The sequence below is a fragment of the Pan troglodytes genome, chromosome 6 (genome assembly GCF_028858775.2).
Source record: "Pan troglodytes isolate AG18354 chromosome 6, NHGRI_mPanTro3-v2.0_pri, whole genome shotgun sequence".
Classification (NCBI taxonomy): domain Eukaryota; kingdom Metazoa; phylum Chordata; class Mammalia; order Primates; family Hominidae; genus Pan; species Pan troglodytes.
The window spans coordinates 92,759,301-92,776,474 of record NC_072404.2 but is presented as its reverse complement, the minus strand read 5'-3'; the positions used below and the strand labels follow the sequence as shown (position 1 = coordinate 92,776,474).

General features: G+C 32.2%; 1 protein-coding gene across 2 annotated transcripts in view; it reads left to right on the top strand.

Moving 5' to 3' along the window:
* SEMA3E (semaphorin 3E) overlaps positions 1 to 17,174 on the top strand; it is a 283,057-nt gene that overhangs the window by 224,260 nt on the left and 41,623 nt on the right. For both annotated transcript variants that reach the window (XM_527803.9, XM_054687610.2), the window contains exons 5-8: positions 4,428 to 4,521; positions 14,404 to 14,523; positions 15,652 to 15,794; positions 16,832 to 16,946. In XM_527803.9, coding sequence (XP_527803.7) covers positions 4,428 to 4,521; positions 14,404 to 14,523; positions 15,652 to 15,794; positions 16,832 to 16,946 — 472 coding nt within the window. The remainder of the gene's footprint in view (positions 1 to 4,427; positions 4,522 to 14,403; positions 14,524 to 15,651; positions 15,795 to 16,831; positions 16,947 to 17,174) is intronic.

Below are 17,174 nucleotides of genomic sequence, written 5' to 3'. Positions count from 1 at the left end.
CGGTTCTACAAACTCTGGGTTTCTCTTGATCTTAAAATTCTTTCAGTTTTCATTTTCTATTTGCTTCACGCATTTGACAGTTTAAACGAATGTATTAAAATTATTTGAATAAATACGCAATGTACTTGTATTGCTCTTGCAGTTTCAATTTTACTATATAAGGTGTCTAATTATACCCATTAGATAAAATAACCTCATCAGTCATTAGACATCAAAAACTGAATTAAGCTACAGAAAACGTTGATTTTTGAAAGCAGCCTAGTATCACTGTCAGCTTTCCATGACGCTGATGTTTGACTATAGTAAAACAAATATAATATGTATATCCCTGATCTACTATCTATATTGTATAAAGTGGCAATGACTAAAGGGGCAAACAAGTATTATATTCATATACTTGGTCATTTCCTCCTCCATGAAATGATGTGGGTCTGTTTTGCAAATTTTGGTGAAACTTCTTCAGTGAAAGTGTTAGCTGGGCAGATCTATAATTTTTTCTCATTTGGACAAACTTATTCTCATGTCATTGCAAACTGCCATCTGCAGGAAGTAAACACAAAACATCTCTCTACTGCCATTCATGCTTTCTTCAAATTGGTGTATAGTAGCTATAAAGGTAAAACTTTTTTGGCTTAGAATATAAGTTTAGCCACACCTTTGGGTCAGGAGGCCACATTTGTTCTATAGGCTATGTTTTATTATCATTATTTTTAATTTATTTATTTTTGAGACAGTTTCACTCTTGTTGCCCAGTCTGGAGTGCAATGGCACGATCTCAGCTCACCATAACCTCCACCTCCCAGGTTCAAGCGATTCTCCTGTCTCAGCCTCCCAAGTAGCTGGGATTACAGGCATGCGCCACAATGCCTGGCTAATTTTGTATTTTTAGTAGAGACTGGATTTCTCCATTTTGGTCAGGCTGGTCTCGAACTCCCAACCTCAGGTGATGTGCCTTCCTCGGCCTCCCAAAGTGCTGGGATTACAGGCGTGAGCCACCGTGCCCGGCACTAGGCTATGTTTTAAATCCAAGGATAAGACTGGATGGTAGTAGTGGTTGGGTGAACTCAGCATTTACTGAAAAGTTTTCAAAATGGCAGGATCAGGATGTGATTTTAGGATATCAGAGAAAGAGAAAAGGGTGCTAAATAAGAATAGCAAGACAAAGACAGAACAGATAATGTGGGTAAATCAGATGACTAGCAAAGTTAAGATCAAGTTTGAGAGAAGTGCCCTCAACTCTCAGAGGTTACTCTGGACTTTCAAGATTGTTTATAGGTTTGTGGTTCACAGATGAGCAGGGTTGTACATAGTTGCCAAATTGAGCAATATCATGATGTTCTATTTTAAATTAGTTTTTTATACACGTTTTTCAAAATTGATTTTTATTGTCACTTTTCTAAACTACTTTTTTTACCCAAACCACTTGTAGTATACTTAATGGAGATTAATTATACAAAACAACCTTTAATGAGAATTTTGAAACCTGGAAACATTAAGGGATAAGTTCTATGGTTATATGCTTGAAATAGGAGACAATAAAGTAGTTTTTCATGAAAATATTAATTTTCATTATCTTATCTGTGTGAAGCCTTATATTAAAATTGAAATATTGTACATAATATGGCATTTGTTGATAAATATTTACAGTACTTATGCATTAATTATTCTATAAGTTATTAAACATTGAATGTTTATACAAATACTATGTGATGAAGAATAAAATTGAAAATAAATATTCCAAATTATTGAGAGTACATTTTGTTATTCTTTTTCAAACTATTAAAAAAAATCAGTAATACTTTTTGAGTTAAGTTCCTTATACACTCTGGATATTAAACCTTTGTTGGATGATAGCTGGCAAATATTTTCTCACATTCTGTAAGTTGTCTGTTTACTCTGTTGATAGTTCCTGCTGTGCAGAAGCTCTTTAATTAGGTCCCACTTGTCAGTTTTTGTTTTTGTTGCAATTGCTTTTGAGGACTAAGTCAAAAACTCTTTGCTAAGGCTAATATCAAGAAGAGTATATCCTAGGTTTTCTTCTAGGATTCTTATAGTTAGAGGTCTTATATTTAAATCTTTAATCCATATTGAGTTAATTTTTGTATATGGCAAAAGTAGGAGCCCCATTTCATTCTGCGTATGGCTAGCCAGCAATCCCAGTGCCAATTATTGAATAGGGAGTCCTTTCCTCATTGCTTATTTTTGTCAACTTTGTCAAAGATCAGATGGCTGTAGATATGCAGCTTTATTTCTGGATTTTCTATTTCATTCCATTAGTCTATGTGTCTGCTCTTGTACCAATACCAAGCTGTTATACTTACTGTAGTCTTGTACTATAGTTTGAAGTTACATAATGTGATGCCTCCAGTTTTTCTTTGTTTTTGTTTTTGTTGTTGTTTGCTTAGCATTACTTTGGCTATTCAGGCTCTTTTTTGGTTTCTTATGAATTTTAGAATAGTTTTCTTCTAATTCTGTGAAAAATGATGTTGATAGTTTTGATAGGGATAGCAATGAATCTGTAGATTCCTTTGGGCAGTATGGCCATTTTAACCATATTGATACTTCCAGTCCATCTGAATGGAATGTGTTTCCATTTGTTTGTATCATCTATGATTTTCTGCAGCAGTATCTCCTTATAGAGGCCTTTCACCTTGTAGAGATTTTTCACCTCCTTGCTTAGATGTATTTGTAGATATTCTGGTTTTATTGTGTGTGGGTATTTTAAATTAGATTGTGTTCTTAATTTGGCTCTCAGCTTGAATGCTATATGTGTATAGAAATTTTGCTGATTTTTAGACATTGATTTTGTATCTTGAAACTTTATTGAAATCATCTATCTGTTCTAGGAGACTTTCAGCAGTCTTTAGAATTTTCTAGGTATAGAATCAATCAGTGAAGAGAGATCGTTTGACTTCTTTTTCTATTTTGATGCCTGATTGCTATTGCTAAGATTTCCAGTGCTATGTGGAATAGGAGTGGTGAGAGTAAGCATCCTTGTCTTTTTCTTGTTCTTAAGGGGAATGCTTCCAGCTTGTGTCCATTTAGTATGATGTTTGTGAGTTTGTCATATACGACTCTTATTATTTTGACAAATGTTCCTTCAATGCCTAGTTTGTTGAGAGTTTTAATCATGATAACCCCATTAAAGAGTGGACGAAGGATATAAACAGGTACTTCTAAAAAGAAGACATACAGGAAGCCAAAAAACATTTAAAAATGCTCCATATCACTAATCATCATAGAAATGAAAATCAAAACCACAATGAGGTATCATCTCACACCAGTCAGGAAGGCTATTATAATAAGTCAAAAATAACAGATGTCAGAGAGGCTGTGGAGAAAAGGGAAAGCTTATACACTCTTAGAAGGAGTATACATTAGTTCAGCCATTGTGGAAAAAAGTTTAGAGATTTCTCAAATAACTTAAAACAGAATTACCATTTGACCCTGCAATCCCAATTACTGGGTAAATATCCAAAGGAAAATGAATCATTCTACCAAAAAGACAATGTGTGTTTGAAATACTTTGAGCTCCTCTACTAACTCACTCATATGTTCATTGCAGAATTATTCACAATAGCAAAGACATAAATTCAACCTAAGTGCCCATTAATGCTAGACTGGATAAAGAAAATGTGGTATTTATACACAGTGGAATACTACACAGCCATAAAAAAGAATGAAATCATGTCCATTTCAGCAAAATTGATGTAGGTAGAGGTCATTATCCTAAGTGAATTAAGGCAGGAATAGCAAACAAAATGCTGCATGTTCTCACTTATAAGTGAGAGGTAAATATTAGGTACATGCAGACATAAAGATGGCAATAATAGAGACTGGAGACCACTGGAGGGGGATGAGACGGAGGGGGGCAGGGGCTGACAAAATGCCTGTTGGACACTATGCTCACTACCTGGCTAATGGGATAATTTATACCCCAAACTTCAGCATCACACAATAAGGCCATATAACAAACCTGCATATGTACCCCTTATATCAAAAATAAAAATCCAAGTTATGAAAAAATCAACAACAGCATTCTTGATATGCTTGATAAAAGCCCACTATCATTTTTAACATTGAATCTCCTTTTCATTAACCTTTTTCCAGCACGTTTCAATTCCTTTCAAATATTTCATTGACACATCTTAGAATAAATAATACAGTCTCATAAAATGATTTAAAAAGTGCTATTTTCTTTCATCACCTGCATTCTTTTTCAGAGGAGTGAGAGAACTCATATGGGTCTGTAAAACACATGTGCTTATTTATAAAACCCAGTTTGTCTCTAAATAAATTGATGCTACTGGTGCTCTATTTAGAATACATGCTTTATAAATAATCGAAGTTTCATATGTTTTACCTAAGGAATTAAATGATTATTAGAGGAGGCATATTCATAATGCTTTTTCTGGTTTTCTTTCAAGGATCCTCTGTTTCACCTGGAATCACCCAGATCTGAGAGAGGAAGGGGCAGATGTCCTTTTGACCCCAGCTCCTCCTTCATCTCCACTTTAATTGGTAATTGTCATTGCCACAGACATCAGGTGGTAGTCATAAAGATTTTAAAACATATACTTCAACTTCAGTTACATTCTTTCAGCATTTCTTTACATACTATGCCTTGTCATATCTATTTTCTGGTGCTCGAAGCAATGATATTAAATTTCAAGCCATGTTAACCTGAGCAATTTGACTCTAAAATAAGTGCAGATGCTATAAAGTGTGTGTGTCTCACTCTGAGAAAACAAATTGTCGTTTAATATCTCATGTATTTGGTGTCATTTGATGCTTATAAAATGCAATTATATGAAGACTTTATAAAAATTTTGCCAGAGAAATGAAACTATTTTAATATGTGTTAATTCTTCATGTTTCAATTATTTTGTGACTTTAGAGAACTTTTAATATTCTTTATGGTATCTTTCTCTGTTATCAGTAGAATTCAGCAGAAACTCATCTCTTTTGAGAACTTAAATTTATTTATCTAAATTTCTGTTAATCTAGAATGTAAACTATAGAATTTGACCCGCTCAACCTATCACTAAATGTACATACAGAAATAATGACGTGAGTTGATAAAGTTGGATCTGGAGTTCAATTCGATTTAATTTAATTAGACAAGGTACCAAACAATCTCACTTAAGACACAACTAAGTAATATTTTCCTGCAATTTGGGGTTAAAAATTGCAAACTTGGCAAACTATTTCAGCACTGTGACAGTAAAGACTGATGAATGAGCTCCTAAGCCTTCAATTAAAAAGAGCAATCCCCAACACTGACATAGGTACTAATGGAAATGATTTTCTTCCCTCAGCGTTGAGAGGTTCTGATGCACGTATGGTGCAGATGTGCAAGGTTGCATTATTACATTTATAATGTTTAGAGTTATATGCTAATATTAGGTCATCTTCTTTGCAGAAAATGAGTACAGAATACAATGTAGAGACTTCACATTCTAAATAAATGATTAAAACTTAAAACTCTCTCCTGATGATTAAACCATATTATATACTTGATTTAGAGTTGATATAGATGCTACTGCATATTCTTGAGAATCTGTGTTCCCTGAACATATTCAAGTCAGTTTATTTTGTTGGGTCTTGCATTCTATTCCCTACATCTGGTTCTCAGGTGTAAAAAAGTAAAGCTTTTTAAAACCTATGTATTTATAGAGCAAACACCTCATGTTAACTCTAATTAATGGGAAAAGTTTGATATACTTCAGCTTCATAATTGGACAAGGCTATAAAATGAGAATTATATAGTAATTAAGTTCTTCAGGGGCTTGAATAAAGAGGTACAATATTTGAGAAAAATAAATATTAAAGAGAAAATATTAATTTGAAATATTTTGAGTTTCTCTACCAATTCTCTCTCTCTGTGTGTGTGTGTGTGTGTGTGTGTGTATAAACAGAGTATTAAAAAAAGGAAGACTTTAAATATGAGAAAAGGGTTGCCTAAGTCAGGTTAGACTTAGTAAAATCAAAACCTTAGGAATAACACTTTTGGGGGATGCCAGGTCCATAAATGCAAGAAATTGCAATGCAACTGACAGAATATACATTAAAATTTATATATCTCATAGGCTCAACACCATCTTTTTCTGAAGTTGTTAGTGAATTTTTCTTCATAAAGATTTTAATATGTTTGAAAAAAAGAGACTTTCTTATCTTTCTTGTGCCATAGAGTATCTTGCAAAGACTAAGTCTCCTATAAATACTAAATGTAATTCTTACTGAGGTTCCTAAACAAATGCAAAATTAATTTTGGAATATTATTCATAAGAATCATAAAAAGGGAATTGGAAATTAAAAATTACACAGTATATGCTGCTTCTATAGTGAAATCCTGAGAATATTAGAAGGCAAATTATTTTTTAACATTTCATTTAAAGAGTTAATAATAATTTCTATGACCACCTTGCCACTCACTACTCAGCCTCCCTAGGAGTTTGTTTCTGCATGAAGCCAAGAATTTAAAAGTTAAATTTCTAAGAGGGGAAATATTACTGGAGGGACATTTCCAAGTGAGTTTCATTGAACCTCCAAATCAAATTACACTATGCTGAAATCTGAAGTGCCTGCCATCTGGGTGGCTGTTTCGCTTATTTCGAAGAGAAATCAAAGGAGCCCTCCAAGCTAAACACAAAAGTTATAGAATAATCCCTCCAAAGAGAAGAAATAAAAATATAATTCTTCACATTTATCCACTCACTTTCATCCCAAAGTACCTTGGAGAGATCATTCACTCACTGTGGAAATGCAGCAGCCACTGGATGGAAATCTGATAACCTATGTGAGCCAGAAACTCTTTAAAAGAGAGGAAGTGAAAATCATTCACCCAATTGAAAAAGCAGCAGGAATGTGGGCTGGAAAAATGAAGCTACCTGAGTTGGAATTTGGCAAGCTCGGTAGAGCTTACTCTGACTGTGAAAGAATGTATTAATGGGTATTTTGTGACCACACATGTTCTCTGCTGATGGGTTAAGACAAGCCTCCAGCAAAAAGATGACTATCGTTAGATTATTGCTACTTCTTAGTTTCATGGTTAATTATATGTCACACAATGTTTAATGTCTGTTCACATGAAGACAAATTTAATGATAATACACTGAAACTGGTAGCATACTCATAAAGCTGCTAGACCTAAAAAAAAAAATGGTGCTTGCAAATTAGAGAATTTTCTATGTAATTTCCTAATTTTAGATACAATTTTAATTCAGTTAACTTAAATTCAGTTGACTTAAGGTCATACGAAGAAGAGGTTAATAAAAAATTGAATAAATATTAAAGCTTATTTGATAGATGAAAGACAAGTTATAAAGCACATTTTTATTCCATTTATAATCTAACTTAGAAATGAAAACTTGATAGCTTGTAATAATTCTATGTGACAAAGGATTTAAGGAGTAAAAACAAGCTTCTAACTGAACTATGTCGTATATATTCAGAAACTAATCAAAATGAAATCATATATTAAATAGGCTTGCTCTTCCAATGCGTCTTTGTAGTAACACAATTTATATTGGTAGCATATCAGCTCATATCTCAGGTGCCATATTTCTGCATGTTTGGCCAAGTTTTCCTCCAGTGTGATTACTCCTACTGTATTTGAAGTGGTTTTAAGTAACTGTCTGAGGAAGACAAGGCATTACAACTTGATTTTAAAAGCAGCTTGTTGAAACAATAAATTTTTCAGTATAATGAATTGCTGCATTGCGTATCCATGCCTTTCAAATCATCCAAATATACTTAGTAATTATCTTGCTACTAAATTATTGAGTTTGGTAAGTGGCCAAATAAAAATCCAGGAAATAGTGTTCTTTATGTCATGTGTCATTTTGGCCAAGAAGCAAATATTTTTGCTGGCTCTTTTTATCAGTTATATTTGACATACTATTGCAATATTCTAATTAAGTTGATAATATCTTCAGTAACGTTACAGTCCCCCATAGTTTCTCCTTTTAATTCTATTGCCATTTTTATTTTTAAATTTTATTCTGACCCATAGTTGTACTACCAATTCCAGGTATAATTGAATCCTACCATTACTGAAATGCCTAAGGTATGATAAGACACATGTAGCTAGAGTTTGGGGGAAAAAACACCCTGATTTGACATGTACCTTTTGAAACTTTGCTTTGAAAGGATTAACTTTGTTGTTGGAGTATTTTTAGGGATGCTTTTCAAAGTAAATGCACACTAAATTTTATTTTAACACATAATCACTAATAAGACATTTTATAGTCCATGAATTTTATTTTAACAAATAATCACTAATAAGACACTTTATAGTCCATGAATTTTTCCTACACTTTTTTTTCTATTACTTTTTTCAGCAAATAAAACTACAAAGTTTACAGCCACTGAAATCCTCTTCCTGACTGAGCTTTTATCCATAATAATACCTTTGTGAATATATATCCTTATTATGAATTTTGTAAATTAAAAGTCAATGTCAATTGAATGAATGGGAGTTAGAATGCATGCAGAGAAAATTTAAGTTATTGTTTCAAGTTGTTAATAATATTAAAACATTTTAAATAATTGTCTATTTTTAATTAACTATATTTGCATTCAGGGAATAAACTGGCACAAAGTAAGGTCATTTATTAGAAAAATAAATGAAAAAATTATAAATGAAGTTAGAATATTTGTCTTTATAATGATAAGTTCTACAAACATAATAAGCAAATGTGCTGCCTCGTGTTTTGAATTCACCTCAACTATAAAGAAACATAGACTTCAGGTTATTCCCTTACCATTTTCCTGTCCCTAAAGAATATCTATAATTTCTTATCCAAGGCTGCTGCTCGCTCTCTCTCTCACTTGGCAGAATGCCCATTATCCACATGCTTATTGTAGCTTCTGGCCATGACTGCTAGTCTCTAAGGAGCTATTTGAATACTTTACTTATGGTTCTGTCACAACGAAAAGAGGTAAAGGACGAAGAAAAAAGCCCCACTCTTCAATTCCCCACTTATATTCTCTCCTTTGAGAATCTGGTTTAACCCTCATGGTATCAATATCATTGGTTTGCCACCAAGAAAACTCAAGAGTACAGCCATGGGTGCTGGCACACACAAATAAACAGATTCAAAAGATGTTTTTATTGTTCCTTCATGCCTCAAAACCACCTTCTGAACACTGAGAGCTAGTGCTAATCATCTTCCCAAACCAAAACAAACCGAAAGCCCAAACAACAGCTAAATGCCCAATAAAATCACACATTCAGAATCTCACATTCTTCCTGGTTTCTTTCAGCATCCTAAGCAGAATGTGAGTGTGAACCGGGATGTTGAAATATGTGAGTCATTTTCATCCATCCTCATCCTCCCAAGTGCATTTTGTTTCTCTTTGTAGCTATGCATGTCATAGTGATTCTGCAAAACAGTCCATCCACAATAGAATAATGTTCTAACAAAATTATAAAATTCAGTTATAAAGTGAGGCAGCTAAATCAGTCTTTAGCCATATGCTGTTCCATGAGGCAAATATGTTTCACATTATTTAGATTTGCATAACATGCATTTATAACATAAACAGAAGCAATGCTTGAGTAAAACTTAACAAGATAAGAAGGTCATGAAACACTACTGTGAATTTTTCTTGTTATACAATTAAAATCCAACATGGTAAATAAAAACTCAGATAATATATAGTCTATGAACAAAACTCTTGATACGTTCCATAAAATATTAAGGCAATGCAATGGATTTAATTAAAACTTCAACTAGAGTTTACATTGTAAAAAAAAGGAGTTATATAGAAAAGTACTTTAGTTACACATTTTAGAATTAATATAAAGAATGTGTTTTTATCTATTTCAAAGAGTCAAATGATTGTCTTATTTTCTTTCACATAAGCAATTTAGTGTTGAGGCAGTCTTTTAATCACAATATAATGTCCTTTGGGCTGAAATTCTTGGGGACCAATTTTTGAAAAAAATAGAGTTCCCGTTTTAATCTATTAAAATTAATAACGTAAGGCCCTCAAGGAACAAAAATTCAAATTTGTTATCCACGTAAATTCCCAATAGCCTTTTCTTTCGTTTGATATTTTCTCTCTGAAACAGTTTTTAAAAGTTAAGATCTTATCCTGCATGTTTTTTTTTTTTTTTTTAATCTTTTTTTAGGCAGGGTCTGGCTCGGCTGGAGTGCAGTAGCACAATCATAGTTCACTGCAGCCTCTACCTGCCTGGCTCAAGAGATTCTCCCACCTCAGCCTCCTGAGTAGCTGGGACCACAGGTGTAGGCCCCCATGCCCAGCTACTTTATTATTTATCATTATTATTATTATTTGTAGAGATGGGGGTCTCTTTATGTTGCCCAGGCTGATCTTGAACATCTGAACTCAAGCGATCCTCCGGCCTGGGCTGCACAAAGTGCTGGGATTACAGGCGAGAATCACTGCACCTGGCCCTGATTGTTGACACTTCACAGCCTTTCATAAACTTTTTTAAACCCTGAAAGGAACTTCTGATATATTTAATTATGAACTCATTAAGCCATTCTTTGATTCAACAGATATTTATTGAGCATTTTTTGTATTTCAGACATTAATGAGGCATCATTTCAAACACACAAGGAGTCAATAAAAATATAGTTGGATGAGCAGTAGGATAGAAATAGGTACCAGAGCTACAGTGGCACTAGGAACCACTACACTAAAAAAGTTTGGCCAGACAAGGTGTCATGGAAAAAGCGGACAATAACCAGGCAAAAGGAAGGTGAGGTGAGAAGAGAGGTGTGGAATTCTAGGCCAAAGAGCAGAGAGAACATAAAAGCTTGGCAGTTTCTGAGAATTACATGGCAGTCTCTTTGATTCTACAGATAACTGAGACCTTGAGATTTTGAACAGTTTGTGGTGGTCAAATAGCAGATTTTGAGCTAGAGACTTGGCTTGCCAGATTTCCACTGCAGAACTATTTCTACTATTCTTTCTTCTCTATATAGAGACTATTGTTGAGTGTGAGAAGTTGTTAAACTCGCCCATCTCCATAGACATAGAAAACTAAATCCTTAGATAGTTCTTCTGTTATAACTGAAGCCCTAAAAGGTATTTTAATCTTTTTATAAAATGTTTTCCTATTTTAATCCATGAAAATATGATTTATCTAGATGTTATTTTTGCATTCTGTAAAAGATCAATGTATTGATTCACAACTTTTCTGATACCAAATAGTTATAATAAATTTAATTAGAGACTATGTATTTCCTACAAATTGTATTAAAAATTTTAATAATGCCCAGTATTTTTGCTTATTTAATTACTATTAGGTATTATTTTACCTAAGGTTTTATTAATATTATTATTTATTTTTCACTAACGTGTTGTCTTTCTTTTCTAATTTTCTTAGGAAAGTATTTTGCCAAACATAATTATTATCAATTACTATGAATTTTTTAAAATTTGCATTGATATGAAGATATGAAAGGAATATCTCTCCCTTCTGAGGAAAACCTAACATTTCCAACAGAAACACATTTGTTTCTATTTACATTGCTTACAGTTTTTAGCACCCATATAGTGTCTTTGAAATTCAAGTCATACAGTTCATATTGTGTTATGGGAATTGCTCACAATTTTCTCTGTCCTGAGTGCAAAATGGGAAACTGGGTAACATTGAGAATACATTATTTTTTCTCTTGTGCAGAGAATTGTCTCTGGATATGGTATTATCTAGCATCATAGGGCTGCCACCTAGTGGCTCCAAGGAATACTTGTTTGTTAATTTTATAGCATTGGTTAAAACGATAATTTTGAAACAATGTTCCAAATTAGGATAAATCCATTAAAATCGAAGTGTACTAATATAAATATTATTTTCCCATAACAATATTTTCAATTATCAAAGTCTAAAATACTTTACGATATAAAATCAAATATTAAAAATTTAAAGAATAGAAAACTCATGATTTTAAAGAAATCTAATCTTCATTCCCATTATACATTAAAGATTCAGACCAGCCCACAGTAGTGAAATAAATTATATTTACAACCATTTAACAAGCTGGCCTTTATATTTGGTGTGGTAAACATAACTCAACTATAATAATTAAAAACAAAAATATTTCAGAGAAATCCTCACTCATGTGTTAATAGTCAATTTTTTTAAGTGTCAACTTGGTTGTTTATGCCATAGAGTTGATGATTCCAAAGTCCTTTTAATGACTCTCTTTTATCCATGTTCAAATAATGCAGACTGAATTCCAGGTAACAGGTCATATTCCTAACCACTGAATGCATTTATGCATTTGGTCTCAAAATACTACTTCTTCAAACATAGACATAAAATTTCTGGGGAAGACAGCACTAATTAAATGACTTTGATAAAAAACTATGTTAATCTTTTCCCTTTCTATTATCAAATAACATGATATGCTTAAGAGTTCTAACATAACTTTTCTCTACCAAATTATATATTGTTAAGTCCAGATTTAAATCGTCATTTAGTTTTTGTTATTTTCCTTACATCATACCTCTCACTTAGCGTAAGTTGAATATACTAGAAGAACTCAACAAATATATCTTTTTAAAAACTCTGTGATCTTGAAAATTTTCAAATACAAAGAAATTTGAAGTAAAAGTAAAATTAACACCTGTATACCATTTACCTTGATTCACCAATTGTTAACACTCTGACACATTTACTTTTTCCTCTCTCATTTAGAATATATAATTTTAAAATGAATTCTTTTTTGGAAACCATAGATTGTATTTATTTGCATCTCATAGAGTGTTTTAGGCATCCGTAGAGGATTTTGTGAACAGAGAAAAACTAATTAGAATTATTTATCTTTTTAAAATGAAAAAGACTATTATAGTAGTACTTCTAAAGCTTATTTTTTTAATCTTTGAGTTTAATTTATATCATATTATTCTAAATTTGGTATAACAAAAGCAATCATCTTTACCTTTAAAATATTAATAGTTAATGCAAGTTGAAAATAAACTTCCTTTTAATTTATCTTATAGATAATTTAATCGATCGTTTTCTCAAATGTTAAATCATACAAAAATGCTTACACTTCTGAAGTTTTCCGAAGCTTTAAAGACCTTACCTTGGGAAAAAAGTCCTTCATAAATACTTAAACAATTTTTAAAGTTCTAATAAATAAAATTTATAAATAAAGTATTCAATATCTTTTAAATTCTGTTTATATATTTGGTCAAATTCTTATACCTGCAGCTTTAATAATCCTAATTATAAAGTTAATTACATAATTAGATATATTAAGTTGGAAATACAATTAATTTTGAAATCTCTTAACCTTTAAAGCATTTTAAATATCATGTGTATGCATACACATTGCAAACTTAACAAAAAAGCATTAGTACTATGTAATATAATAATCATATCTGTTTTAGAACTAGACCAATGTTATATGCCACTCATTAAGAAAACAATTTTACCACTTTGCTTTGAGGTTGCTGTTTCCAGCAATCTGCTGTTATCATTTGTTTCTTGGCCAGAGATTTTTGCTCCAGACAGGACAACTGAGCCGGGTATGGCCAGGACATCCTTCTGGTAAAACTGATGGGCACACTGATTACCTCTTGTGAGTTTTGGGAAAGGATTCTAAGTCCCTATGCTTCAGAGCTATTGATCTTCCTGGAGTTCAAGTTATACTCTCCCTTAAGTTATTTTAATGTCTTTTTTCTTACTCAAAAGACACATGGTTATTTCCTGAGACCCTGAATACATTATGTAATTTCTCAGTCTGATTTTAAGACTGTGACTGCCACCACATGTTGCAACTAACTTCCTTCAATCATTTTGTTGACTGTCTGATTAAATTTTGAGCGCTTTTTATATCCTTCCTATCTGACTGAGCCACAAATTTACAAATTGAATGACAACTGATTGGATTATATCATCTTTGTTAGACTTTGTTGTTCCCACACTAAAATCATATTCATGATAGCAGTATCTTGTTACAAGAAGGATTTGAATTAGCTGACTGACATATAAAACCTGTAATCATCACAATAACAATAATAATGATAAAGCCCTGATGATAGGGAGGTTAAAAGAAGTCTAGGAAAATAAATGAAGCCAAGGTATTTACCAAAAACTCATATAGGTCTTACTGTTTACCAGCTGATCTTCCAAGTGCTTTGCTCTTAACTATCTTACTGAATGCAATTACTTTTCTAATTTCTAAATGAGGAAACTGAGGCACAGGGAACTTAGCAACTTGCCCAAGTTCACACCTAGTAAGTGACAGACTCTGGACTCAAACCCTGGGAGTCTTACTATACCATCCATGCTCCTAACAGCAATAGTATTAATGTCATAAAGTACATATTATAGATACACATATTAAATTTGGATGTGTTTAATTTGTTAACATATTAACAAATACTGACTTCTTTTTTACTGATGCTCCCATGTAGGTAGTGAATTGTTTGCTGGACTCTACAGTGACTACTGGAGCAGAGACGCTGCGATCTTCCGCAGCATGGGGCGACTGGCCCATATCCGCACTGAGCATGACGATGAGCGTCTGTTGAAAGGTAAGGATGAGGAAAAGAGTATGTGAATTAGGATTGAAATCAACTCTAAAACTTACGGAAAATGTTGCCATTTTGATAATAATAAGAATATAAATACAATTCCTTTACAAATTTCAGAATGTTTTACTAGCAACATTCTTGAATTAAAATATTGTATATAATATATGTACATCATTTTCTATCAAAATTGATTGGCTTAATTATAAAATCAGTATACCTTCCGAGCAATGCTTAGAAATCAGTATTTGAATAAAGAAAACAAAACAAATGTATGAAAAGTGAAAAGTCCATCATCCAATAAGCTGTTTTGTCTACTTTTATCAATTGATATAATTTTTGATGAATTGATTGCCCTGCTTTGCTTGTTTTAATAGGATTGCATTAGATTTTAGAGACAAAACTCTAGGAAAGTCACTAGACATTCATTGATACAGAGTTCTTTGTAAGAAGTAAGTTTTATATTTTGGCACACTGGTATATGGAGGTGCTAGAATATTGTTTTATGGTGAGCATTTTAATTACTTTCCACATTTTTATTAAGCTTTAAAATGCATAGTCATTGATGATACCATTCATATATTTTACATACCATATCAAAGAACATTTATTCAAATCTCTTGGACTACAATCCCAAAAACGTAAAATAAATTTTCTACTTTGAAACTAAAATGATCTATGCGCTATACTGGTAGATCATTTATGAATTAAAAATAAATTATGATAGATTTATTTACTTTAATATGTTACTTATACTTACATTTCGTTTTTACCTACAATGGGAGGAAATTTATAGAGATTTTTCTTCATTGTGCTCCCAATCTGTTCTTTCCTGAATGCATTTTAAGTTCGCATTGCATGTTGTTTGAAATTCTTCTTCTCTTCTGGATTCTTTTATTTTCCAATTAAATATTCTTGTAATATTTCTAAAAGGGCTGTTAATATGCAAATAAAGTGGAGATATCAACATAGTTTTTAATGTTTGGTAAAAAAATTCAAGAAAAATATTTCTTTATGAAATGGTGAAAGTTAAACTTAAGGATTCAGATGATATACAATTTATTGGAATAACTTGTTAGCATTTTGTTGTAATATCTATTTCACTTTTTCTCCTATTTTTTGCTCCTATAGAACCAAAATTTGTAGGTTCATACATGATTCCTGACAATGAAGACAGAGATGACAACAAAGTATATTTCTTTTTTACTGAGAAGGCACTGGAGGCAGAAAACAATGCTCACGCAATTTACACCAGGGTCGGGCGACTCTGTGTGGTGAGGCTTTCTCTCTCATTATGCTTGCTTATCTCACAATTTATGGTCAGGCCTTTATTAAGTTTATAGTAAATTTCTACTTTTAAATATTTTCTAGTATTCTTTAGACTGCCTACAATTGATATTTACTATACCAACCTCTACATTTCATATCTAGTGAAAGGTGTATCTTAAAAGGACCTTGTATTTTGTATGATTTTCCCCATTTTTGAAGCTATACCAAGAAGAAATTGTGTATGATTAGACTGTCCTTCTTCCCATGCAGAAATTTGAACTTTATTTTTCTTAATGAATTTGATCAAAACCTTTTTTATTCCTTTAGTACACAGTACAAATAATATACATAGCTATGTTTGAACAATTCGGTTGGTTAAAGTTATTTTAAAAAAAGCCATCTGTAACTTACTGAATATTTAGAGAGGTTGTTTGGGAACATTTAAAACCAATAGGAGTAGCAACATATATTGAGAGAATCAAATAAAATTACAAATGTAAAGTTACCTTGGCATTTAAGAAGATGTTCGAAAATAAATTTACATATAAATATGTGTGCATATATATATTGTGTGTGTGGTGTATGTATATATTTATATACATATATAGTATGGGTGTTGTGTGTGTATTTCAAACTTTCTTGAAAAGCTTTCTTCCTTTGTTAAAGGAAGAAAAGAAATGGGTGTTTCTATATTCCTGAGAGAGGCAAATTATTTATGAACAAAGTAATAATCATGATTACTGTATCTCTCCACTATTCTATTTAGGAGAGTTTGCAGTATTAATATTGTTTAATATCTGCAAAATATATTTACTGTATCAGGGTGAAAGTGCACTGACAAGGCCGAATGAAGAAACCTAAAAAAAAATAAAAATCCAAATTATGGGGAGTTGCACCTACGACATTACTTGAGAATTATGCCAAATTTTCCTAGTTAAATAAAAAAGTCATAACTCTTGGCAACTGCATGTTTAATAATATGAAATCTGTGGTTGGTCGAAATTCTTTAGGTAACTATTTACCTCCTTTTTGGTTTTCACAGAATGATGTAGGAGGGCAGAGAATACTGGTGAATAAGTGGAGCACTTTCCTAAAAGCGAGACTCGTTTGCTCAGTACCAGGAATGAATGGAATTGACACATATTTTGATGAATTAGGTAAATGTTTTTAGGTGAATTAAATTTGCTCTTTTATGTATATGCTTCTTTATAACTTTATCCCTAGGACACATAGAAACTTGTTTTCTGTGTATTTGACCTCTATCTAACATAGAGCAAGTTACTGTTCTTTTCATTTTGGCCAGGCACGCATGCTGGGGGAAAAGGGATTGCAAGAACAAAAAGAGGCTCATCTTGTTAGCTTAGAGTCAGTGTCTGGTTCCTTCC